The sequence below is a fragment of the Chiloscyllium plagiosum genome, unplaced genomic scaffold, assembly GCF_037043375.1.
Source record: "Chiloscyllium plagiosum isolate Xiang-an unplaced genomic scaffold, Cpla_swu_hap1 HiC_scaffold_35, whole genome shotgun sequence".
NCBI lineage: Eukaryota > Metazoa > Chordata > Chondrichthyes > Orectolobiformes > Hemiscylliidae > Chiloscyllium > Chiloscyllium plagiosum.
Window position 1 is genome coordinate 52397555 of NW_028270173.1, and position 26825 is coordinate 52424379.

The 26825-nt window shown below is 49.0% G+C and overlaps 2 protein-coding genes and 1 long non-coding RNA gene across 3 annotated transcripts in view; 1 reads left to right on the forward strand and 2 right to left on the reverse strand.

Annotated features, from left to right (window-relative positions):
- Positions 1-26825, forward strand: part of LOC148140874 (class I histocompatibility antigen, F10 alpha chain-like) — a 275899-nt gene that overhangs the window by 91915 nt on the left and 157159 nt on the right. The gene's annotated exons all lie outside the window — the stretch shown is intronic.
- Positions 5536-13783, reverse strand: LOC148140877 (uncharacterized). Its single transcript, XR_015753098.1, has 2 exons — positions 13748-13783; positions 5536-5986 (listed from the first exon to the last, which is right to left on the reverse strand). It is a non-coding gene; the product is annotated as an uncharacterized LOC148140877 (long non-coding RNA).
- Positions 14493-26825, reverse strand: part of LOC122546109 (class I histocompatibility antigen, F10 alpha chain-like) — a 34326-nt gene continuing 21993 nt past the window's right edge. Inside the window, exons 2-5 of the mRNA XM_087979041.1 lie at positions 18028-18303; positions 17633-17911; positions 15453-15572; positions 14493-14533 (exon numbers count right to left, since the gene is read on the reverse strand). Coding sequence (XP_087835167.1) covers positions 14493-14533; positions 15453-15572; positions 17633-17911; positions 18028-18303 — 716 coding nt within the window. The remainder of the gene's footprint in view (positions 14534-15452; positions 15573-17632; positions 17912-18027; positions 18304-26825) is intronic.

The window sequence follows — 26825 nt, forward strand, 5'->3', positions numbered from 1 at the left end:
ACACTGGCGTTGGGGAGTGAGGGGGACATTGTTTTACAGACGATGAGGGAGATATCCATGCTGGGTCTCAACCCTTCAACATCCACAGCTGATCTCTTCACCCAAGTCCATGTGACATCATCATAATGGGCAGTGCTTAATGTACTCCTCAGCATTAACCGTTTCAGAGCCAAACCCCATTTACCAATAATATGTGAGACCCAGAATGGGGCATTTCATGTAAAGGGATTTCAAGTCCCATAGATGCGGAATGAAGCAAGGTCTTTGTCTGCAGCCCTCCCACCACATTACAGGAAGAGATTGATGACCTTATAAACCCCTTGAGGGAGCTGTCTGATGAACGTGATGTGTATATTGTAAAATATAACCGACAATTATAAATGTAGTGAGGCAGCTCAGAGAGCCACAGACTGCACTGAAAGGATGTGACTGACTTTACACTTTGTGTCATGTAAATTGGATCCAATACGGAATTTTCTTTTTACAATTTTTACAAAGCAAATATGCAAATGAGAAAACAATCGTTTCCTATTTATTTCATTAAACTGACTGTAAATGCTGATAATTGTAGTTAGACATCAATAAATAATTGTTCATTGTTGATTGAATTCATTGCTAATAATTTCACGAGATTTTCACTCACCACCTTGTGGGTCCTCGTATCAGCAGTTGTTGAGGGTCAGTTCAATGTGACCTGCGAGAGTTAAGGCCATTCATGGGTTACAGGTCAGTATCAGTCACTGCTAACCCTCGGCTGGCTGGGAATCCCATGGACCCTGGTATTCTTCCTGGTACTGAGTCTAATTCAGGACACAGTCACAGGGGAGACACTCAGACCCTGGGGGAGGGAGGAGAGTGCAGAGAGAGAAACAAAGACTGTGGTGTGGGGTCTTCATGGAGTGGATTAATGACAGAGAGTGGTGTGGGACGTTTAGTTCCAGAGGCTCCAGTATGGGAGTTGATGGTGAGAGTCTGGCACAGAGAATCCAACATGGAGATTCAGCTGGTTCCCTGCAGTCATGGGAGAGCCCATCTCCCCAGTGATCCTCATGGAGCATTCCATGTGCTGGAGGCAGACCCACAATGTCATTAGGGAGGGACGGAATTCCAAGATTGGGAGCCAGTGACAGTGAAGGAATGGATGGTCAGGATGGTGAGTGGCTTTGAGGGAACTTGCAGATGATGGTGTTCCTCGGTGAAGCTACAGAACAGGCCGAGGTGTGCAGAAACAACAGGAGCAGCAGAGACAGAGCTCAGTGATTCCACAACCAACAGATCAGATCTGCTGTCCTACCACATCCAGTCATGATCATTCAACAACTCAATGTAGGAGGAAGAGGCTCCACTTGGGTTGCTGGATTCCTGCTCCAGGGACAATCCCGATGTACCATCACCTCCCCCAGTTGGAAGGACTGAGCCATATGTTTACTGTGAGAGGGGGATCCCATGGTCCTAGTGCTGTCCTGATGCTCATTGAGCTGGTGGGGGAGGCCTCTTCTCAGCCTCAGCCTTACTGGCTCAGAGCCTGAACCTCAGCCTGGCTGTGCTGGAGCTTCCCCGTCACTGGGACCGGGTCATCACTTAGCACTTGTTCCATTTTTCTTCTTCTGCAGCTTCACATCAAACAATGGATCAAATTTCTCAACAAATAGGGTGCAGTCTCCAAAGATTGTTGTATTACTGGTTTTTCCAGTTTGTAAACAGAAGCTGTTTCCCCTCAGAGTGTTTAATTCCCAGTCTCTGATTGGAATAGGGACAGTGTATTCCCAGAATGTTGCTGATCCTTCCCTTTACCTCCCTGTGTTTTTCCTGAGTCTCTCCCGATGAGTACAGAATTCAGCTTTCCATTCTGTCTCTGGGAACTGGGAGATTAAAGGCCATTCATGAATTATAGAATCCCTACAGTGTGGAAACAGGCTATTCGGCCCATTGAGTCAACACCGACCCTCTCAAGACTTTCCCATCCAGACTCACCACTCTATTCCATCCCGTAACCCTGCATTTTCCACAGCTAATCCACATGCACATCCCTGGACTTTGTGGGCAATTGAGCATGGCCAATCCACCCAAGGTGCACCTGTTCGACTGTGGCAGGAAACTGGAGCACCCGGAGGAACCCCATGCAGACTCAGGGAAACTCCACACACACAGTCGCTCAAGGCTGGAATCAAACTCAGGTCCCTGGGGCTGTGAGGCAGAAGTGCTAACCACTGAGCCATGGTGCCACCCTGGGTCATGGGTCACAGGTCAGTATCATCACTGCTAACCCTGGGCTGGCTGGGAATCCCATGGACACTGGTGTTCTTCCTGGTACTGAGTCTAATTCAGGACACAGTCACAGGGGAGACACTCAGACCCTGGGGGAGGGGAGTGTGGAAGGGGGGAGTGCAGAGAGAGAAACACCCAGATTCACCCCCAGGGTCAAGGAAGCAACTGATGGGATTTATAAAACATTAAACAGTCTGGAAAAGGGAAATCTGAGATTGGTTTTAAACTAAACCGAGAGATTCAGAACAGGAGGACACAGTTACAGTGAGAGAGATTCTTCACCCAGTCAGTGATCAATGAGCTAAACCTGACAGAGAGTTTAATGTGAGGGAACATGGAGTGGATTAATTACAGAGAGTCAGGTTGGCCTGTGGGCTATTGTGAAAAGGAGTTTTACAGAGTTATTTGCATCATATAATCACAGAGAATCTGGTATGGGGTTTGGTGGGAAGAGTCGGCTAGAGAGAGCAAACTGTGGGGGTGAGGGGTGGGGGGGGGATTGATGGTGAGAGTCAGGTACAGAGAACTCAGTCTGGGGGGGGGATGAGGGGGGATTGATAGTGAGAGTCAGGTACAGAGAACCCAGTGTGGGTGGGGGGGGCTGGGGGGTGGGGGGGGGAGGGATTGATGGTGAGAGTCAGGTACAGGGAACCCAGTGGGGGCCGGGTGGTTACAGCCCATTCACTGCACTCTGCTCCTACCAATAATCATCTTGTGAGAACACATTTCCCCATTAAACCTCATGGCACACCCCCAAGCCCCTCCCCTCCTGTGGGATGTGAACAGGTCGAGCAGATGAAGACTGTGTGTCCATGAGGTACTGTGGGTCATCAACACCAGCAGAACTGCCATCCAATACAAACTGTAACCTCATGGCTCAACCCAACCCCCAGTCTCTCATTACCACCAAGCCAGGGTTTGAAAGGCACTGTTTAAGGATCTTTGATGAATTTCTGTAGATAGCAAACACTGCTGTAACTGAGTGTCAGTGGTGGAGGGACTGGATGTTGGTGGATACAGTGCCAATCAGTTGGGTTGCTAAGTCCTGGATGGTATCAAGCTTCTACAGTGTTGAGATGGCTGTACTCATCCAGGCAAGCAGGGAGTATTCCATCACACTCCTGACCTGTGTCTTGTAGTTGGTGGACAGGCTTTGGGAAATCAGGAGATGAATTATTTGCTGCAGTATCTCTAGCCTCTGACCTGCTCTTGTAGACACTGCATTTATGTGGTGAGGCCTGTTGAGTGTCTGATCAATGATATCTCACAGGCTGTTGACAGTGGAGGGATTCAGTGATGGTAACACCATTGAATGCCAAGGGGTGGTGGTGAGATTGTCTCTTATTGGTGATGGTTATAACTTGGCATTTGTGTGGCGCAAATGTTACTTGCCACTTGTCAGCCCAAGCCTGGATATTGTCCAGACCTTGTTGCATTTGAACATGGATTGCTTCAGTGTCTGAGGAGTTGCAAATAGTGCTGAACATTGTGCAATCACTGGCAAGCATCCCCATTTCTGACCTTATGACGGTTGAGCCTCGGACATTACCCTGAGGGACTCCTGCAGAGCTTTCCTGGAGCTGAGGTGACTGACCTCCAACAACCAAGACCACCTTCCTATGTGTCAGGTATGACTCTATCCACTGGAGAGATTTCCCCCAATACCCATTGGTTCCAGTTCTGCTCGAGTTCCATGATGCCACACTCGGTCGAATGCAGCCTTGATGTCAGGGGCTGTCACTCCCACCTCCCCTCTGGAATTCAGCTCTTTTGTCCATGTTCGAACCAAGGCTGTATTGAGGTCAGGAGCTGAGTGGCCCTGGCAGAGCCCAAACTGGGCGTCACTGAGCAGGTTATTGCTGAGCAGGTGCTGCTTGATAGCACTGTTAATGACACCTTCCATCACTTTACTGATGATCGAGAGGAGGCTGATGGGGCAGATTGGGTTTGTCCTGCTTTTTGTGTCTAAGATATACCTGGGCAATTTTCTACATTGTTGGGTAGATGCCAGTGTTGTAACTGGACTGGAACAGTTTGGATAGGGGAGTGGCAAGTTCTCGAGCACAAGCCTTCAGTACTATTGCCTGAATGTTGTCAGGGCCTGAAGCCTTTGTAGTACCCAGTGTCTTCAACTGTTTCTTGATATCACGTGGAGTGAATTGAATTGGCTGAAGACTGGTATCTGTAATGCTGGGGACCACTGGAGGAGGCTGAGATGACACTTCTGACTGAAGATTGCTGTGAAACCTTCAGGCCTATCTTTCACACTGATGTAATGGGCTGTTTCATCAGTGAGAGTGGGAATATTTGTGGAGCCTCCAGTGAGTTGGCTGGATGTGGCAGGACTGCAGAGCTGAGATCGGATCCGTTGATTGTGGGATCACTTAGCTCTGTCTATCACTTGCTGCTTATGTTATGTGACATGCAAGTCGTCCTGTTTGGTGGCTTCACCAGGTTGGCACCTCATCTTCAGGTATGTCTGGTGCTGCTCCTGGGATGCCCTCCTGCACTCCCCATTGAACCAGGGTTAATCCGCTGGCTTGGTGTTAATGGTTCAGTGGGGGTTATGCCAGGCCATGAGGTTACAGATTGTGCTGGAGTATGGTTCTGCTGCTGTTGGTGGCCCACAGTGCCTCATGGATACCCAGGCTTGAGCTGCTAGATCTGATCCAAGTCTGTTCCATTTAACACAGTGATAGTACCACACAATACGATGGAGGTTATTCCCAATGTGACAGTGGGACTTTGCCTCCACAAGGACAGTGCGATGGTCACTCTCACTGAGACTGTCATGGACATTTGTACCTGCAGCTGGCAGATTGGAAAGATGGAATCAAGTATGTTTTTCCCTCTTGTTGGTTCCCTCACCACCTGCTGCAGACCCAGTCTAGCAGTTATGTCCTTTAGTACAAGTCTGATGTTGGTCATCAAACCCACCACACACACACACACACACACATCCTCAGGGAATATCGATGGAATGGAAGCGATGTCCAGAATCTCCATCAGGTTCTGACACAATCTCCATTCCCTCACACTTATGTGTTCCCACTCTCTGGGAATGGACTTTCCCTGATTGTGTTGACGGGTATGGAGTTATCATCTGGGAATTGGATTTTACAATAGAGGCAGATGGATATGGTCTTAACTCCCCCAGTTCACATTGAATTGAAGCTCAGCATCTGCTGGTTCCAAGAGCCACAAGCTGCTGCTGTGTAAATGAATAGAATCGTTCTTGTGAAATATTAATAAAAATATCAAAATTAATAAGTCAATAAATAACTTTTAATGATGACAAATGACACATATTGGTGATTGTAGTTAAACAATGGTGATAAGTAGTGATAGATTTTAGTATTCAACAATAACTCAGATGTATAATATTTATATATTTATTTAAGAATTCGAATTTGTAAAACTGATATTTATGTGCAGAGGTTGACATAACAGTTGAAATTTGTTAACGCCAGATGCAAAATCAATTTCTTTCAATATAAAAACTGTCTCCAAGTTCCCTCAGAATGTTGCTTCATTTCAGGTCAATCAGTGACCCACTGAAGAGAGTGAGGATGAGAAAGTGTGAGGGAGGAACCATCTGTGAAGATCCCTCTGACGGTGACACTGCTCACATTTCTGAGACGGGATGGAAACACGACTTGAGAAGGTCCCACTTGAAGAATTAGGATCCAAACCTGGGATCTGGGATCCACTGCTCAATCTGTGGAAACACATTCCCAGAAAAATTGATCTCAGTCCTGAAGGAATTCAGTGTGAACAATGAGCTGTAATTCTGTGTGTCTGCTGTGATATGAAAAGATAGACAATGATGTCCATGTTCACACTGGAACAGGAGAATCCCGTTATTCTGCAATGAAGCTCCAGGAATGTCCTGCGGTGGGGCCCAGGAAACCCACAAGGTCAGGAATGGACAGATACGAGGCAAATACTTCAGGGTCAGGAGGGGAGGGGAGTTAGTCTGACAGGGTTTAACAGTGACTGGGAGGGGGTGACAGGGTCAGGAGGGGAGGGGAATTAGTCTGACAGGGTTTAACAGTGTCTGGGAGGGTGGGACAGGGTCAGGAGGGTAGGGGAATTTGTCTGGCAGGGTTTAAGAGTGTCTGGGAGGGTGGGCCAGGGTCAGGAGGGGAGGGGAATTAGTCTGACAGGGTTTAACAGTGTCTGGGAGGATGGGACAGCGTCAGGAGGGGAGGGGAATTAGTCTGACAGGGTTTAACAGTGTCTGGGAGGGTGGGTCAGGGTCAGGAGAGGAGGGGAATTAGTCTGACAGGGTTTAACAGTGACTGGGAGGGTGGGACAGGGTCAGGAGGGGAGGGGAATTAGTCTGACAGGAATTAACAGTGACTGGGAGGGTGGGACAGGGTCAGGAGGGGAGGGGAATTAGTCTGACAGGGTTTAACAGTGTTTGGGAGGGTGGGACAGGGTCAGGAGGGGAGGGGAATTAGTCTGACAGGGTTTAACAGTGTCTGGGAGGGTGGGTCAGGGTCAGGAGAGGAGGGGAATTAGTCTGACAGGGTTTAACAGTGACTGGGAGGGTGGGACAGGGTCAGGAGGGGAGAGGAATTAGTCTGACAGGGTTTAACAGTGTCTGGGAGGGTGGGACAGGGTCAGGAGGGGAGGGGAATTAGTCTGACAGGGTTAACAGTGACTGGGAGGGTGGGACAGGGTCAGGAGGGGAGGGGAATTAATCTGACAGGGTCAACAGTGCATAGGAGGGTGGGACAGGGTCAGGAGGGGAGGGGAATTAGTCTAACAGGGTTTAACAGTGACTGGGAGGGTGGGACAGGGTCAGGAGGGGAGGGGAATTAGTCTGACAGGGTTTAACAGTGTCCGGCAGGGAGGGACAGGGTCAGGAGGGTAGGGGAATGAGTCTGACAGGGTTTAACAGTGACTGGGAGGGAGGGACAGGGTCAGGATGGGAAGGGAATTAGTCTGACAGAGTTTAACAGTGTCTGGGAGGGTGGGACAGGGTCAGGAGGGGAGGGGATTTGTATGACAGGGTTTAACAGTGACTGGGAGGGTGGGACAGGGTCAGGAGGGGAGGGGAATTAGTCTGACAGGGTTTAACAGTGACTGGGAGGGTGGGTCAGGGTCAAGAGAGGAGGGGAATTAGTCTGACAGGGTTTAACAGTGTCTGGGAGGGTGGGTCAGGGTCAGGAGGGGAGGGGAATTAGTCTAACAGGGTTTAACAGTGACTGGGAGGGTGGGACAGGGTCAGGAGGGGAGGGGAATTAGTCTAACAGGGTTTAACAGTGACTGGGAGGGTGGGACAGGGTCAGGAGGGGAGGGGAATTAGTCTAACAGGGTTTAACAGTGACTGGGAGGGTGGGACAGGGTCAGGAGGGTAGGGGAATTAGTCTGACAGGGTTTAACAGTGTCCGGCAGGGAGGGACAGGGTCAGGAGGGTAGGGGAATTAGTCTTACAGGGTTTAACAGTGACTGGGAGGGAGGGACAGGGTCAGGATGGGAAGGGAATTAGTCTGACAGGATTTAACAGTGTCTGGGAGGGTGGGACAGGGTCAGGAGGGGAGGGGATTTGTCTGACAGGGTTTAACAGTGACTGGGAGGGTGGGTCAGGGTCAAGAGAGGTGGGGAATTAATCTGACAGGGTTTAACAGTGTCTGGGAGTGTGGGACAGGGTCAGGAGGGGAGGCGAACTAGTCTGACAGGGTTTAACAGTGTCTGGAAGAATGGGGCAGGGTCAGGAGGGGAGGGGAATTAGTCTGACAGGGTTTAACAGTGACTGGGAGGGTGGGACAGCATCAGGAGGGGAGGGGTATTAGTCTGACAGGGTTTAACAGTGACTGGAAGGGTGGGTCAGGGTCAGGAGGGGAGGGGAATTAGTCTGACAGGGTTTAACAGTGTCTGGGAGGGTGGGACAGGGTCAGGAGGGTAGGGGAATTTGTCTGGCAGGGTTTAAGAGTGTCTGGGAGGGTGGGACAGGGTCAGGAGGGTAGGGGAATTTGTCTGGCAGGGTTTAAGAGTGTCTGGGAGGGTGGGACAGGGTCAGGAGAGGAGGGGAATTAGTCTGACAGGGTATAACAGTGACTGGGAGGGTGGTTCAGGGTCAGGAGGGGAGGGGAATAAGTCTGACAGGGTTTAAGAGTGTCTGGGAGGGTGGGACAGGGTCAGGAGAGGAGGGAAATTAGTCTGACAGGGTATAACAGTGACTGGGAGGGTGGGTCAGGGTCAGGAGGGGAGGGGAATAAGTCTGACAGGGTTTAACAGTGTCTGGGAGGGTGGGACAGGGTCAGCAGGGGAGGGGAATTAGTCTGACAGGATTTAACAGTGACTGGGAGGGTGGGACAGGGTCAGGAGAGGAGGGGAATTAGTCTGACAGAGTTTAACAGTGTCTGGGAGGGTGGGTCAGGGTCAGCAGGGGAGGGGAATTAATCTGACAGAGTTTAACAGTGTCTGGGAGGGTGGGACAGGGTCAGGAGGGGAGGGGAATTAGTCTGACTGGGTTTAACAGTGTCTGGGAGGGTGGGTCAGTGTCAGGAGAGGAGGGGAATTAGTCTGACAGGGTTTAACAGTGACTGGGAGGGTGGGACAGGGTCAGGAGGGGGGGGGAATTAGTCTGACAGGATTTAACAGTGACTGGGAGGGTGGGACAGGGTCAGGAGGGGAGGGGAATTAGTCTGACAGGGTTTAACAGTGTCTGGGAGGGTGGGACAGGGTCAGGAGGGGAGGGGAATTAGTCTGACAGGGTTTAACAGTGTCTGGGAGGGTGGGTCAGGGTCAGGAGAGGAGGGGAATTAGTCTGACAGGGTTTAACAGTGACTGGGAGGGTGGGACAGGGTCAGGAGGGGAGGGAAATTAGTCTGACAGGGTTTAACAGTGTCTGGAAGAATGGGGCAGGGTCAGGAGGGGAGGGGAATTAGTCTGACAGGGTTTAACAGTGACTGCAAGGGTGGGACAGCATCAGGAGTGGAGGGGTATTAGTCTGACAGGGTTTAACAGTGTCTGGGAGGGTTGGACAGGATCAGGAGGGGAGGCGAATTAGTCTGACAGGGTTTAACAATGTCTGGGAGGGTGGGTCAGGGTCAGGAGGGGAGGGGTATTAGTCTGACAGGGTTTAACAATGTCTGGGAGGGTGGGTCAGGGTCAGGAGGGGAGGGGAATTAGTCTGACAGGGTTTAACAGTGTCTGGGAGGGTGGGACAGGGTCAGGAGGGTAGGGGAATTTGTCTGACAGGCTTTAACAGTGTCTGGGAGGGTGGGACAGGGTCAGGAGGGGAGGGGAATTAGTCTGACAGGGTATAACAGTAACTGGGAGGGTGTGTCAGGGTCAGGAGGGGAGGGGAATAAGTCTGACAGGGTTTAACAGTGTCTGGGAGGGTGGGTCAGGGTCAGGAGAGGAGGGGAATTAGTCTGACAGGGTTTAACAGTGTCTGGGAGGGTGGGACAGGGTCAGGAGGGGAGGGGAATTAGTCTGACAGGGTTAACAGTGACTGGGAGGCTGGGACAGGGTCAGGAGGGGAGGGGAATTAGTCTAACAGGGTTTAACAGTGACTGGGAGGCTGGGACAGGGTCAGGAGGGGAGGGGAATTAGTCTGACAGGGTTTAACAGTGTCTGGGAGGGAGGGACAGGGTCAGGTGGGTAGGGGAATTCGTCTGACAGGGTTTAACAGTGACTGGGAGGGCGGGACAGGGTCAGGAGGCGAGGGAAATTAGTCTGACAGGGTTTAACAGTGACTGGGAGGGAGGGACAGGGTCAGGATGGGAAGGGAATTAGTCTGACAGGGTTTAACAGTGTCTGGGAGGGTGGGACAGGGTCAGGAGGGGAGGGGATTTGTCTGACAGGGTTTAACAGTGACTGGGAGTGTGGGACAGGGTCAGGAGGGGAGGGGAATTAGTCTGACAGTGTTTAACAGTGATTGGGAGGTTGGGACAGGGTCAGGAGGGGAGGGGAGTTAGTCTGACAGGGTTTAACAGTGTTCTGGGAGAGTGGGACAGGGTCAGGAGGGGAGGGGGATTAGTCTGACAGGGTTTAACAGTGACTGGGAGGGGGTGACAGGGTCAGGAGGGGAGGGGAATTAGTCTGACAGGGTTTAACAGTGTCTGGGAGGGTGGGACAGGGTCAGGAGGGGAGGGGAATTAGTCTGACAGGGTTTAACAGTGTCTGGGAGGGTGGGTCAGGGTCAGGAGAGGAGGGGAATTAGTCTGACAGGGTTTAACAGTGACTGGGAGGGTGGGACAGGGTCAGGAGGGGAGGCGAATTAGTCTGACAGGGTTTAACAGTGTCTGGGAGGGTGGGACAGGGTCAGGAGGGGAGGGGAATTAGTCTGACAGGGTTTAACAGCGTCTGGAAGAATGGGGCAGGGTCAGGAGGGGAGGGGAATTAGTCTGACAGGGTTTAACAGTGACTGCGAGGGTGGGACAGCATCAGGAGGGGAGGGGTATTAGTCTGACAGGGTTTAACAGTGTCTGGGAGGGTTGGACAGGATCAGGAGGGGAGGCGAATTAGTCTGACAGGGTTTAACAATGTCTGGGTGGGTGGGTCAGGGTCAGGAGGGGAGGGGAATTAGTCTGACAGGGTTTAACTGTGTCTGGGAGGGTGGGACAGGGTCAGGAGGGTAGGGGAATTTGTCTGGCAGGGTTTAAGAGAGTCTGGGAGGGTGGGACAGGGTCAGGAGGGGAGGGGAATTAGTCTGACAGGGTATAACAGTAACTGGGAGGGTGTGTCAGGGTCAGGAGGGGAGGGGAATAAGTCTGACAGGGTTTAACAGTGTCTGGGAGGGTGGGTCAGGGTCAGGAGAGGAGGGGAATTAGTCTGACAGGGTTTAACAGTGTCTGGGAGGGTGGGACAGGGTCAGGAGGGGAGGGGAATTAGTCTGACAGGCTTTACCAGTGTCTGGGATGTTGGGACAGGGTCAGGAGGGGAGGGGAATTAGTCTGACAGGGTTAACAGTGACTGGGAGGGTGGGACAGGGTCAGGAGGGGAGGGGAATTAGTCTAACAGGGTTTAACAGTGACTGGGAGGCTGGGACAGGGTCAGGAGGGGAGGGGAATTAGTCTGACAGGGTTTAACAGTGTCTGGGAGGGAGGGACAGGGTCAGGTGGGTAGGGGAATTAGTCTGACAGGGTTTAACAGTGTCTGGGAGGGTGGGACAGGGTCAGGTGGGTAGTGGAATTAGTCTGACAGGATTTAACAGTGACTGGGAGGGAGGGACAGGGTCAGGAGGCGAGGGGAATTAGTCTGACAGGGTTTAACAGTGACTGGGAGGGAGGGACAGGGTCAGGATGGGAAGGGAATTAGTCTGACAGGGTTTAACAGTGTCTGGGAGGGTGGGACAGGGTCAGGAGGGGAGGGGATTTGTCTGACAGGGTTTAACAGTGACTGGGAGTGTGGGACAGGGTCAGGAGGGGAGGGGAATTAGTCTGACAGTGTTTAACAGTGACTGGGAGGTTGGGACAGGGTCAGGAGGGGAGGGGAGTTAGTCTGACAGGGTTTAACAGTGTTCTGGGAGAGTGGGACAGGGTCAGGAGGGGAGGGGGATTAGTCTGACAGGGTTTAACAGTGACTGGGAGGGGGTGACAGGGTCAGGAGTGGAGGGGAATTAGTCTGACAGGGTTTAACAGTGTCTGGGAGGGTGGGTCAGTGTCAGGAGGGGAGGGGGATGAGTCTGACATGGTTTCACAGTGTCTGGGAGGGTGGGACAGGGTCAGCAGGGGTGGGGAATTAGTCTGACAGGATTTAACAGTGCCTGGGAGGGTGGGACAGGGTCAGGAGGGGAGGGGAATTAGTCTGACAGGGTTTAACAGTGACTGGGAGGGTGGAACAGGGTCAGGAGGGGAGGGGTATTAGTCTGACAGGGTTTAACAGTGACTGGGAGGGTTGGACAGGGTCAGGAGGGTAGGGGAATTGGTCTGGCAGGGTTTAAGAGTGTCTGGGAGGGTGGGACAGGGTCAGGAGGGGAGGGGAATTAGTCTGACAGGGTATAACAGTAACTGGGAGGGTGTGTCAGGGTCAGGAGGGGAGGGGAATAAGTCTGACAGGGTTTAACAGTGTCTGGGAGGGTGGGTCAGGGTCAGGAGAGGAGGGGAATTAGTCTGACAGGGTTTAACAGTGTCTGGGAGGGTGGGACAGGGTCAGGAGGGGAGGGGAATTAGTCTGACAGGCTTTAACAGTGTCTGGGATGGTGGGACAGGGTCAGGAGGGGAGGGGAATTAGTCTGACAGGGTTAACAGTGACTGGGAGGGTGGGACAGGGTCAGGAGGGGAGTGGAATTAGTCTAACAGGGTTTAACAGTGACTGGGAGGCTGGGACAGGGTCAGGAGGGGAGGGGAATTAGTCTGACAGGGTTTAACAGTGTCTGGGAGGGTGGGACAGGGTCAGGTGGGTAGTGGAATTAGTCTGACAGGGTTTAACAGTGACTGGGAGGGAGGGACAGGGTCAGGAGGCGAGGGGAATTAGTCTGACAGGGTTTAACAGTGTCTGGGAGGGTGGGACAGGGTCAGGTGGGTAGTGGAATTAGTCTGACAGGGTTTAACAGTGACTGGGAGGGAGGGACAGGGTCAGGATGGGAAGGGAATTAGTCTGACAGGGTTTAACAGTGTCTGGGAGGGTGGGACAGGGTCAGGAGGGGAGGGGATTTGTCTGACAGGGTTTAACAGTGACTGGGAGTGTGGGACAGGGTCAGGAGGGGAGGGGAATTAGTCTGACAGTGTTTAACAGTGACTGGGAGGTTGGGACAGGGTCAGGAGGGGAGGGGAGTTAGTCTGACAGGGTTTAACAGTGTTCTGGGAGAGTGGGACAGGGTCAGGAGGGGAGGGGGATTAGTCTGACAGGGTTTAACAGTGACTGGGAGGGGGTGACAGGGTCAGGAGTGGAGGGGAATTAGTCTGACAGGGTTTAACAGTGTCTGGGAGGGTGGGTCAGTGTCAGGAGGGGAGGGGGATTAGTCTGACATGGTTTCACAGTGTCTGGGAGGGTGGGACAGGGTCAGCAGGGGTGGGGAATTAGTCTGATAGGATTTAACAGTGCCTGGGAGGGTGGGACAGGGTCAGGAGGGGAGGGGAATTAGTCTGACAGGGTTTAACAGTGACTGGGAGGGTGGAACAGGGTCAGGAGGGGAGGGGTATTAGTCTGACAGGGTTTAACAGTGACTGGGAGGGTTGGACAGGGTCAGGAGGGTAAGGGAATTAGTCTGACAGGGTTTAACAGTGTTCTGGGACGGTGGGACAGGGTCAGGAGGGGAGGGTGATTAGTCTGACAGGGTTTAACAGTATCTGGGTGGGTGGGACAGGGTCAGGAGGGGAGGGGAATTAGTCTGACAGGGTTTAACAGTGTCTGGGAGGGTGGGACAGGGTCAGGAGGGGAGGGGAATTAGTCTGACAGGGTTGAACAGTGTCTGGGAGGGTGGAACAGGGTCAGGAGGGATGCGAAAATGCTACAAATAAATCTAGAGAATATAAATCTGAATAAATTTCAGTCAGAGAAAAGTTGACATGTCACTTACTGAATCATGAAGAAGCTGCACCAGAGATATCAGAAGCTGAGAAAATAAAAACAGAATGTGAGAAGTTATATCAAATATAAAATGAGACAGTGTGAGATATTCTCCATCACTCACTGGACCCAGGATTTAATCGCCCTCAGCACTAACTAACCAGACTCTCCGAGCACCCCCCAGTGGGAATTAAGGGTGAGTGAGTGGAGGGAGGGGCAGTGGGGGAAGAGAATGGAGGGTGACAATTCGAAGGAGAGACACTGGGGACATGGAGTAGAGAAACAGGACGATAAGAGAGTGTTGGCTGAGAAACAGCATTGTGAGGAGATGGACCCATCACCCTGAGCAACACCCTGGCAAATATAACTCTACACTCTAATAGGGGCAGCACGGTGGCTCAGTGGTTAGCACTGTTGCCTCACAGCACCAGGGACCCGGGTACAATTCCCACTTCGGATGACTTGCGAACTTTGCACATACTCCCTGTGTCTGTGTGGGTTTCCTCCGGGTGCTCCGGTTTCCTCCCACAATCCAAAGGTGTGCAGGTCAGGTGAATTGGCCATGTTACATTGCCCATAGTGTTAGGTGTGTTAGTCAGGGGTAAATATAGGGTAGGGGAATGGGTCTGGGCAGGTTACTCTTTGGAGGGTCTGTGTGGACTTGTTGGGCTGAAGGGTCTGTTTCCACACTGTAGGGAATCTACTCTACACCTCCCATTACCTTATCCATCATTCCCAACACTCTGTCCCCTCGGTCACTTACTGGGAGCTGTTGTGTAAGTCCCATTTGGTGAACCTGCAGAAACAAAATAAATGTCCATTAGGATGGGGAATAATCCATTCTCAGAGAGTGAGAACACAACAAGTGAGGGGATGGAGATTGATGTGGGGGTGTTGGTATTGGACTCGTGTGAACACAGTCAGAAATCACACACGGCCCCAAGTTACAGTCCATCAGGTTTGTTTGAAATCACAAGCTTTCTGAGCGTAGCCCCTTCCTCAGGTGAAGTGAGAGAGAATCTCACAGACACCGAATTTATCAGCAGGGAGATCAATGGGCAGAGAGATCAAAAGATCATCCAAATGGGGTGAGTGGAGTCTCTGCAGGTGATCACAAATGTCAGATGGTGGGAGGAAAGTGTCAACAGCTGGATAACAAGAGAAGGGATGATCCAGAATCCCATTAAATGGGGCAGAGAGATCATTCCAAAACATTAAAAATACGGTGGGACTGGAGACAAACCAAATGCCTGGAATAACATGATCGGTATCAGAGTCACACGCCCAGGGTCAAACCAAAGTAATAAGTCATCCAAAACTGTACAAACTCATTAAGGGAGAGAGATCTTCAAAATTTATCAAGGTGATGGTGCCCAAACAAGGCAGGAAGGAAGGTTTTACAGGGATTGTGTCAGAAATCCTCATTCCCACACTCCCGTCCATCCTTACACTTAATGGAGATGCAGAAAATCCCTTCCATTCCATTAATATTCAGTCAGTGAGGATCTGATTAGGTGCAGTGGGTTTAATGATAAATATTAGACCTGGTCCAAAGGAAGATCAGACAGGGAACGAGACGTGTTTATACGTGTGGATCTGTGTGTGGGAATTCAATCAGTTCCATTCCCCACAGTGCCCTGTACTCCCAGTACTGGAGATCCCCCCACACTCACTCTGTCCCCTCAGTTCTACATTCCCCTCTCTCTGATTCTTACCTCTCCGTGACCATTTCCAGATGATTATTCCGACTATCCCGACAATAACAGCCAATAGAATGACCATTGATGCAATGAGACTTCCAAGTTGGGAATGCAGCCAATTGCTTTTCAGATTTTCTGAAACACATTGGAAATATATCAGGATTCTCTCTGTTCCTGGATTTATTTCTAACCCTGTGTTAATTGGGAACAATTATAACTGCTCCGAGCTGTTGGGAATTGTTGGGATTGGCTGAAATGCAGGTTTGACCCTCTCCCGATTTCACTCTCCAGTGAAGTCACCAAGGATCCCATTGATAGGGGTATAAACATCGTGTTGTACCTGTCCTGGGGGTTACCTCCCCAGACAGTTCAGTTCCCATTCTCCCCAGTATCTCTGTGTCCTGTCCTTACTAGTGCTGGTGGGGTAGATCGGCCTTGGGTGAGGTGAAGGAGTGAGTGAATGGTTGGAGGGGTGTAGTTAGGTACCCAGAAAGGCACTTCCTCAGTGGTTGGGCAAGGGGCAGTTTGGGAACTCACTGGTGAGTGTTGGGGATGTTGAGTACCAATGGAATGGGGTTTGGGTGCCACAGTGGGCTGGTGAGGGGGCCTTGTTAGGGATCCAGTTGTGGAGTTCTGTGTTGTGTCCCAGTTATCTGTCCAGGGTGATGCACTGCGAGTCTGACAGACGTCTGGAGGCGGTGAGCTGGTGTTGGTGCTGGGGAGAGGTCAAGTGTTGGTTGCAGAATGTCAGGTTATGTATTTTGAGGGGATGGAGTCAAAGAGTTAAAGAGTCACACAACAAGTGTGTATGTTCAGTCCAACTTGCCCACGCTGACCAGATATCCTTGTCAGTGTGTGAATGGTGGGATCAGCAGTACGTTTGGAGATGGTCGGCTTTCCAGCTCTCTGGTGTTAGGGACCAAACCAGGCCCCCTCAAAATATTTGAAGAAGTCTAGATCTGAACTGTTTCTTATTTTAAAGCTGAATGGGAAATGCAGTGTTCCAGATACAACGCAGGTGGTCAAATAACTCGACGTTAAGCAAAACATAATTTATTTAAACGCTGTCATTAAAATACAAACAAAAGAAAAAGAAATTTAGAATAACTTACAATTGAAAAATGCAACCGAATACGGTACCTATTACTAATTAACTGCAGCAATATTGTAACGTCCTATAAACATCTTGGAAAAAAGGTAATTTCAGACAAAGATTCTTACATGCAGTTCTCCAATCCAGGAGGAAATAATATCAAGAAATAAATGTAGAAAGTAGTAGCCAGGTGACACTCACTGAAGCTGCCAACTCTTTTGAGACCCCAAAGGCTTCTGTGGTAACTGAAAAAAACCAAACTGCGAAATCTGGATCTGTGAGAGCTGGCCACGCCCATTCAGACTGCTTCTATTGTTCCAACTTAAAAAACCCCAAGGCCTCACAACTGGCTTACCTCAGTCATCATCAGCGGCAGGTTTGTTGCCTCTGCCTTACAACCTCCCTTCAAAACAAAAACTAGGACACCAACAACCTTTTAAAGTGGCAGCATCATCACACTAGGAGTTAAAGAAGCTTCCAATCCCTAACCTCAGACCCTGAGATCTTTCCAGAGGGTTCCAGATGCGAGGTAATTGTCCATCGGAAGTTGAAACTTCCCAGACAAATCCCATGAGTGAGTCAGGAATTCTGAGGGGTCCAGTCCCTCCTCTCTCAGTCTCTGACTGTCTGGCTGCTGGACAATCTGGGCCCATGTCTGGTGCTGAAGCCTGGAATACAAGAGAATCTTCTTGTAATTCTAGTGAGATTATTCCAGAGGGAAATCAACGAATACTTCACCAATAACAGGGTTGTGGGAATCTGGAATCCCCAAAAGGCTCTGGAAGCTTGGGATTCAGAGGCCCTTTCATACTTAGAATTGAAATCTTTAACTCAGTGAGACCAACATGACATATCAACACAGAGAACAAGGTGGGTAGTTGCAAACAAGGAAGTGAAAAAGTGTCCTCTAAATGGTTCCATCTGTCACATGTACACACACACACACACACAGATACACACACACACAGACACACACACAGACACACACACAGACACACACACACACAGACACACACACACAGACACACACACACACACACACACACAGACACAGACACACAGACACAGAACACACACACACACACACACACCAGTCCCTTACCCCACTGATAGAGCTGGGCCTCTGCCAGGCTGCTGTGTTCAATGTGACAGGAGTATTGATCCTCATCCCCAGCATTGATCTCAATCTCTTTCTGGATCTGATGGGTCCCATCGTGGTTCGGTCGAACCCCCGAGGATTGGGTCTCAGACATGACCTCTCCATTCCTTAGCCAGGTCATCTCGATGTCTACAGGATAAAACCCAGTGACCAGGCAGGAGAGAGTGAGCGGCTTGTCCTGACCATTGGGCTCCCTCCTGGAGATGAACACTTCAGGCTGAACTGTGATGGGAAAGGGTGAAACCACAAACAATAGACAGACACTGAATGGAATGGGAGAGCGGTTTCACAGATCAGTGAGGTTAGATCGGAACATGGAACAAAACTGAAATACATACCTTTCCTTGTGAAATATTCCTTTCCAGCTTTCAGGTATGTGTTCAAATTTTCAATATATGCATCTTCCAGGTGTCTTTTCCAGTAGTTGTTCCAGGAATCATCAGAATCCCATTTCTCTTTAGTCATCACTGCAATGGGATTGGATGCGATCCATCTCATTCTGTCTGGGTCTAAACTGATAAAGTCCTTTCCATCAAATCCAAATCTCATCGATCTCTTAATGCTGCCGTCATCACTGACCTCAACAGTAGTTATCCGTTGAAAAATGTGAATTCCTGTTGGTGATCAAACAGTCATAGATAATTAATCATTAATAACCAGAGGAACAATCTGATCAAAGGGGAAGGGGGATCCTGTATCAGGGCCAGGGAGAGGGGGGTTACACACGGTGCTAATCTCCAGGGCCCCAGACTCGGGCAGCACTGACCCTTTCTCCAGTGGTTGCCTCACCCCTCAACCTGGAGCAGATAGGGAATGGGCTCTCCGATCCGGGTCAGAATTCCAGCGCTCACATTCCCACTGTCCTGGAACGACAGGCCCAGTCCTTCTGGTCATTTGTTTCAATCACAGGCTGCATTCTGGGGGATGTAGTCCATGTCTGTCTGTGACCACTCTGTCAGCCTCCCACAGGCTCTGGCCCACGATCGGACTCTGTGTGTTATTTACAAGGACCCTCTCCCTGCGTGGGACTCTTCCCCTGAGCCTGGCGGAATGGAGATGAAGGTAACTCTCTTTAAGTTACTCACTACCTGTGTCCACTGCTTTCTGTCAGTTTTATAAATGATTTGGATGAGCATATAGGAGGGAATGGTTCGTAATGGTTCGTTTACAGATGACACCAAAACAGGAAATGTAGTGGGCAGTGAGGAAGGTTATCTTAGAGTACAATGGGACCTTGATCAGATGGGCTGAGGAGTGGCAGATGGAGATTAATTTTGAGAAATATGAGATGTTGCATTTTGTGTAAATCATAGCAGCATTTACACAGTTAATGGTAGGGTGCTGGGGAGTGTTGCCAAACAAACAGACCTTGGGGTGTAGAGTCATAGTTCCTGAAGGTGGAGTTACAGACTGACAGGATAGTGAAGAAGGTGTTTGGTCTCCTTGCCTTTATGGGTCAGTGGATTGAGTACAGGAGTTGGGATATCATGTTGCAGCTGTACAGGACATTGATTCAGCCACTTTCCGAATGCTGTATTAAATTCTGTACTTCCTGCAATAGGAAATGTGAAAGGGTTCAGAAAAGATTTAGAAGGTTTGGAGCTATAGTGAGAGACTGAATAGGCTGGGGCTATTTTCCCTGAAGTTTATAAAAACACGAGGGGCATAAATAAGGTGAATAGCCAAGTTTTTTTCCCCAGGGTCTGTTTCTGAGATGTGCAAATCTATGAATCTACCTTCTGTACAATTTCCTCTATTTATTGCAGTGTTTTTACATTTGTTCTTGTTGGTTAATCCATTCCTCACAAATTAAACAGAATGAGTTGGCTTCTTTTGGGCAGTTTCCCAGAATGCCCTACTCCAAGTCCCAGCTGTCCCAAAGGGGTCACAATATATCTGCACAACATGATTCAAAACTATCTCCAGATCATGAATGGACCGTGACAGTCAAATGTTCTCTTTAATGTCCCTCCGGTCCTCAATTCATTAGTTATCACACTGTTTGCTGATTGGCTCATAACTAAACATGAATAATATTAATGATCATCCCTTCAATTTCTTCATTTGTTAAAAATATTCCTTCATTACTAGATTTGTTTACTTTACAATTTGTTTTTTTCTGTTTTAATGACAACAGATAATATATTCCAGTACTATACTTGATTTGCTGTTATCAAACACATTTTCAGTTAATTCTAGTAACACAGGAATTCAGAGGGAGAGTGGGCAAGTCAGCCCTTTGAGTCCACTCCACCATTTAACATGATCATGGCGATCTTACCTACCTCCTCTCTCTCTATACCTATGACCTCTTGTTCGAGACTCTCCCACAAAGGGAACATCTGCTAGATATCAATCTTATCAATCCCCTTTAGCATTTTATATTCCTCAATCAATCTCCCTTCATTCCTCTGATTGTCAGTAAGTATAAGCCAAGCTATACAATTGCTTCTCGTACAATAACCCTTTCATCCCTGGAACCAGCCTGGTGAACCTCGTCTGAACTGCCTGCAATGTCACCACATCCTCCCTTAGGTAAGGAGACCACAACTGGACATCATTCTCCAGGTGTGGTCTCAGCAATGCCTTATATTATTGTAACAACACTTTTTTGCAATAAATGCCAGTATTCCATTTACCTTTCTTATTATATGCTGCACCTGCATATCCAATTTCTGCAATTCATGCCCAAAAACACACAAATCCCTCTGCACTGACACACTGTGAATCTGCTTCCCAGTGCAATAACAATTTGTCTTATTTTCCAGCCAAAATGAACAACCCCACACTTATCCACATTAACCTCCACCTGTCAGAGTCTGGCCCATTCTCCTAGCCAATATCCATTTGGAAACGTATTATCTCCTCATCATAGCCTGGTTTCCCACCAATCTCCATTGTGGGTAAAAACCTGGTCATCAGGTGTGAGGCACTGCCATTGCTGTTATACGTGGCACAGGTCTGGCCTATTCCCAAAACCTGTGCCGCTGCAGTCACCCGGGCCATCTTCCAGTTTATATGGAGGTCAAAGATGGACCGGGTCCAAAGGGACTCGCAGTACAAAGATCTGGGCAACAGGGGAAAAAATACACCCAATGCCACTCTCACTCTGATGGCCACCTTTGTGTGTGGCTGCATCAAGCTGTGCGTGGATCCCCGGTACGCAAACACCAAGTGTCACTACGTACTGAGGTTCTACCTGTCCCCGGTGTTGCGAAGGATGGGCCTGGCCTCGCTGCCGCGGAACGCTCCGAGTAGTTGGACCGTTCCGTATCACCTGTCCTCCGTGGAGAAGTTTATGAAGAAAAACACCTTTGACCACAAGTCCATCAGGAAGTGGTCAGCACGTAGTGTCCTTGAGACCCTTCGGGAAAAGGAGAGGGCGGATCCTATCGAGCGGTTCCCTGAGCAGACTGTCAAAGCCATTTGGCAGAATGCCTCATCGCCAGAACTTTCCAACAAGCACCAAGACATGGCTTGGCTGGTGGTGAGAAGGGCTCTGCCTGTAAAATTATTTTGATATCTATACAAATGGTGATGCCATACATACATATACATTCCATTTCTTTACATACATAGATCAGAATTAATCATTCGTATGTACAAGTCTGTACATTGACCATCGAGGTATTCTGCTGAGGGGTCAGCAGAGCCATCTTTTTTTTTAATTTCAAGAATATACTTTATTCATAAAATATTTTGATGATCTGTACAATTGGTCATGCCATACATCCGTAAACATTCCATTTCTTGGTATACAGAGACAGAGTAATCATTCCTATTTACAGGTCTGTGCCATTACATATTTAGCTGAGGCGTCAACAGAGCCCAAATGATTGCATGGGCCCCCTGTTCTTCATTAGGCAGGCAGATGTTACACGGTGGTCTTTCCCCACCGCGCCTTGGCGGCAGCTGCCCCAAGCTTCAGCGCGTCCCTCAACACGTAGTCCTGGACCATGGAATGTGCCAGTCTGCAACACTCAGTCGGGGTCAACTCCTTCAGCTGGAAGATCAACAGGTTTCGGACCACCCAGAGAGCGTCCTTCACCGAGTTGATGATCCTCCAGGCACAGTTGATGTTCGTCTCTGTGTGCGTCCCGGGGAACAGGCCGTAGAGCACAGAGTCCTGTGTCACGGCGCTGTTCGGGACGAACCTTGACAAACACCACTGCATTCCTCTCCAGACTTCCTCTGCATAGGCACATTCCAGAAGGAGGTGTGTGACAGTCTCGTTCCGCCCCCCCAGCCGCTTCGAGGGCAGCGTGCGGTGCGGTTGAAAGTCCGGGCGTGCATAAAGGATCTCACAGGCAGAGCCCTTCTCACCACCAGCCAAGCCATGTCTTGGTGCTTGTTGGAAAGTTCTGGCGATGAGGAATTCTGCCAAATGGCTTTGACAGTCTGCTCAGGGAACCGCTCGATAGGATCCGCCCTCTCCTTTTCCCGAAGGGTCTCAAGGACACTACATGCTGACCACTTCCTGATGGACTTGTGGTCAAAGATGTTTTTCTTCATAAATTTCTCCACGAAGGACAGGTGATACGGAACGGTCCAACTACTCGGAGCGTTCCGCGGCAGCGAGGCCAGGCCCATCCTTCGCAACACCGGGGACAGGTAGAACCTCAGTACGTAGTGACACTTGGTGTTTGCGTACCGGGGATCCATGCACAGCTTGATGCAGCCACACACAAAGGTGGCCATCAGGGTGAGGGTGGCATTGGGTGTATTTTTTCCCCCGTTGCCCAGATCTTTATATATCGAGTCCCTTTGGACCCGGTCCATCTTTGACCTCCATATAAACTGGAAGATGGCCCGGATGACTGCAGCGGCACAGGTTCTGGGAATAGGCCAGACCTGTGCCACGTATAACAGCAATTACAGTGCCTCACACCTGATGACCAGGTTTTTTCCCGTGATGGAGAGCGACCATAGCTTCCATCTGCCCAGTTTCTGCCTCACTTTGCTGATACGCTCCTCCCAAGACTTGGCGCACGCCCCAGCCCCTCCGAACCAAATACCCAGCACCTTCAGGTGGTTGGTCCTGATGGTGAAGGGGATCGAGGATTGGTCAGCCCATTTCCCGAAGAGCATGGCCTCGCTCTTGCCTCGGTTTACCTTGGCCCCCGAAGCCTGTTCAAACTGGTCACATATGCACATGAGTCTGCGCACGGACAGCGGATCCGAGCAGAAAACGGCGACGTCATCCATGTACAGGGAGGCCTTAACCTGCAGGCCCCCGCTGCCAGGAATATTCACCCCTCTCAGGCTCGCATCCTTCCTGATGGACTCCGCAAATGGCTCAATGCAGCACACAAACAAGGCAGGAGAGAGAGGGCAGCCCTGCCTGACTCCAGATCTGACTGGGAAGCTATCTGATTCCCACCCGTTGATTGAGACTGCACTGACAATGTTGGTGTAGAGCAGTCTGATCCAATTGCAGATTCCCTCCCCAAAGCCCATTTTGGAGAGAACATCTCTCATATACCTGTGTGATATCCTGTCAAAGGCTTTCTCCTGATCCAGGCTGATCAGGCAGGTGTCCAACCCTCTGTCCTGCACGTAGGATTGCTAGACTCTCAGTGATCTTCCTGCCCCGCACAGCACAGGTTTGGTCAGGGTGAATCACCGACCCCAGAGCAGACCTGACCCGGTTGGCGATTACCTTTGACAGAATTTTGTAATCCGCATCAGGTCGCGGTTTCATTGTCTCAGGGATTTACAAGGATGGCTGCGTGTTTTGGAAGTAAGGAATTGGATACCTTTTGTGAACCCTGTTTGTGTAGCTGTAAGCTCCAGCACACTGCAGACAAACCCAAACTGAGGGTTGTTTAATGGGAAGCTGATTGAAACTGGCCATTAGTTCCCAAACTAAAGTATATCCCAGTGAAAGGGAAGGACTGTGGGAGAAGGGGTCCACCTGCTATGGGTGTGTAAGGAAATAAGGGAGGCTGTCCAATTAAAAGAGAAGGCATACAACATGGCAAAGACCAGCGGGAGACTAGAAGCTTGAGAAAACTTTAAAGGTTGACAGAAAGCCGCAAAAAGCTATAAAGAAATGTCAGATAGATTATGAGAGTAAACTAACTCAGAATGTAAAGATAGATGGCAAAGGTTTCTGCAAATATATACAAATATATAAAATGAAAAAGATTGGCTAAGGTAAACATTGGTCCTTCAGAGGATGAGAAGGGTATTTGGAAATGGGATATGAGGAAATGGCTGGTGCATTGAACAGATCTTGTATTTTGTGCCAGTTTTCACAGTGGAGGACAGGAATAACATGCCAGTAGCTGACAAGGAGATGAAGGTAGGTGAGGACCTGGAAACAATCATTACCATGAAAGAGGCAGTGTGGGCAAGCTCATGGAGGTAAAGGTAGACAAGTCTCCTGGCCCTGACTGAGTACATCCCATTGTACGAAAAGAGATGACGGGAGAAATAACAAATGCACTTGTGGTAACTTTACAAAATTGGCTGGACTCTGGGGCAATTCCAACAATTCAGTAAACAACAAAAACACGGTTTTAAAAAGGAGGTAGACAATAGATGGGGAATTATAGGCTGGTTAGGTTAACCTCTGTAGTGGGGAAAATATTTGCATCTGTTATCAAGAAAGAAATAGCAAGACATCCAGATAGAAATTGTCCCATTGGGCAGATGCAGCATGGGTTCATAAAAGGCAGGTTGTGCTTTAACTAACCAACTGGAATTCTCTGAAGGCATTAAGAACACAGTGAACAATGGGGACCCAGTAGATGTGGTGTATCTAGATTTCCAAATGGCATTCGACAAAGTGCCACACAAAAGGCTGCTTCATCAGAAAAGGATGCAATGCGTTATGGTTAATGTATCAGCATGGATAGAGGATTGGTTAACTAATAGGAAGCAAAGAATGTGCGTAAATAAGGGCTTTTCTGGTTGGCAATCAGTAACTAGTAGTATGTCTCAGGAACCAGTATTGGAAATGCAATTGTTCACAATTTACATAGATGTTTTGGAATTGGGGACCATGTGTAGTGTATCAAAGTTTGCTGATGACTATGACTGGTAGAGCAAAGTGTGCAGAGGACTGTGAAACTTTGCAGAGGGAAATAGATATATTCAGTGAGTGGGCAAAGGTCTGGCAGATGGAGTACAATGTTAATAAATGTGAAGACATCCATTTTGATAGGAGTAACAGTAAAAAGGATTATTACTTGAATGGTAAAAAAAATTCTGTCTTCATTGCTAAAGGGATTTAGCAATTTAAAGGGATTGGGTTTAAAAGCAGGGAGGTTATGTTGCAGCTGTATGGGGTGCTGGTGAGATCAGACCTGGCGTACTGTGTGCAGTTTTGGTCTCCTTACTTGAGAAAGGACGTACTGGCACTGGAGGGGATACAGAGGAAGTTGACTAGGTTGATTCTGGAATTGAGGGGGTCGGCTTATGAGGAGAGACTGAGTAGACTGGGATAATATACTTTGGAATTTAGAAGAATAAGTGGGGATCTTATAGAAACATATAAAATTATGAACGGAATCGATAAGTTAGAAGTAGAGAGGACGTTTCCATTGGTGGGTGAAATGAGGACAAGAGGGCACAGATTAGGGGGAGCAGATTTAGGTCTGAATTGAGAGGGAACTTTTTCATCCAGAGGGTTGTGAATCTATGGAATTCCCTGCCCAGTGAAGTAGATTAGATTACTTACAGTGTGGAAACAGGCCCTTCGGCCCAACAAGTCCACACTGACCCACCGAAGTGCAACCCACCCAGACCCATTCACCTAACACTAGGGGCAATTTAACGTGGCCAATTCACTTAACCTGCACATTTTTGGACTGTGGGAAGAAACCAGAGCACGGAGGAAACCCACGCAGACACAGGGAGAATGTGCAAACTCCACACAGTTGCCTGAGACGGGAATTGAACCCAGATCTCTGGCGCTGTGAGGCAGCAGTGCTAACCACTGTGCTACCGTTGAGGCTTCCTGATTAAATGTTTTTAAAGCTAAGATAGATATGTTTTTGAACAGTAAAAGAATAAATGATTATAGTGAGAGGGTGGGGAGTGGAGCTGAGGCCATGGAAAGATTAGCCATGATCTTATTGAAGGGTGGATCAGGCTCAAAGGGCCAGTGGCCTACTCCTGCTCCTAGTTCTTATGTTTGTAAGTTCAAAGACAGAGCTCCTCTGCCTGCCAACAATAATGTGATTGGTTGTCAGGTAATTGAAGTGTTTGAAGTGGGTTTTTTAAATCCTTTAAAATGATTATGATGTCTGTAGGAATAGTGGCAAATGATTTCCAACCTGTGAGTCATGACAATGTGAAAACAGAACCCCACATTCATACTGAAATAACCATAATCATATTTTACCAAAACCCACCATTTACACTTGTCCTTCCTGTTTGCTGTGTCCTCTACCCTCAGGCACACACACACACAGACACGCATTCACACTCACACTCTCTCACACACATACACACAGACACATACACACTCGAACACATCTCTCTCTCTTTAAAATATACACACAAACACACACTCCCTCTGCAGGCAGATAGTTTGCCTTCTCTTCAATAAAGTGCTCCTGTTGAACACACTGTTGTGTTGTGTCCTCGAGACATGATGTTAGAACAGGCACTGAGGTGAATGTTGCAGAGCTGTGAGAAAGCACAGCTACTGACGGGACACAGGTACACACAGCATTGACAGCTGCCTTTAGAATTACAAAAATGCCAAGATCAACAAAGCAAGCCACAGTTAATGTACCTGATGGAACAATGTGGTGCAGCTATTCCCTAACAGCTCCTGTTAAATGGCAGGGAAATATGAAGCTAAATTGGAGATGTTAGCAGGAGAGAATTGTAAAGAGTCCGCTGACATGTCTGTACTCTGGGAACGGGATTTTAACACCTTGATCATACCCTTCACCATTGAAACATGTCAATACCCTGATCGCCCTCTCACGTGACATGTTGTAGAGTCTTACCTATTGAAAGGCAAATATCTTGATGTGAAATCCAATTTCCATGTAAAGATCTTAGCAAGATCAAACTTGACAAAATTTTGTGAGACATCAGAAAAAAAATTCATAAAAAGTCTTGTTTATTTCTGGATATTGTAACATTAGTTCAATTTCATTAAGAAGAGCAATTAAAT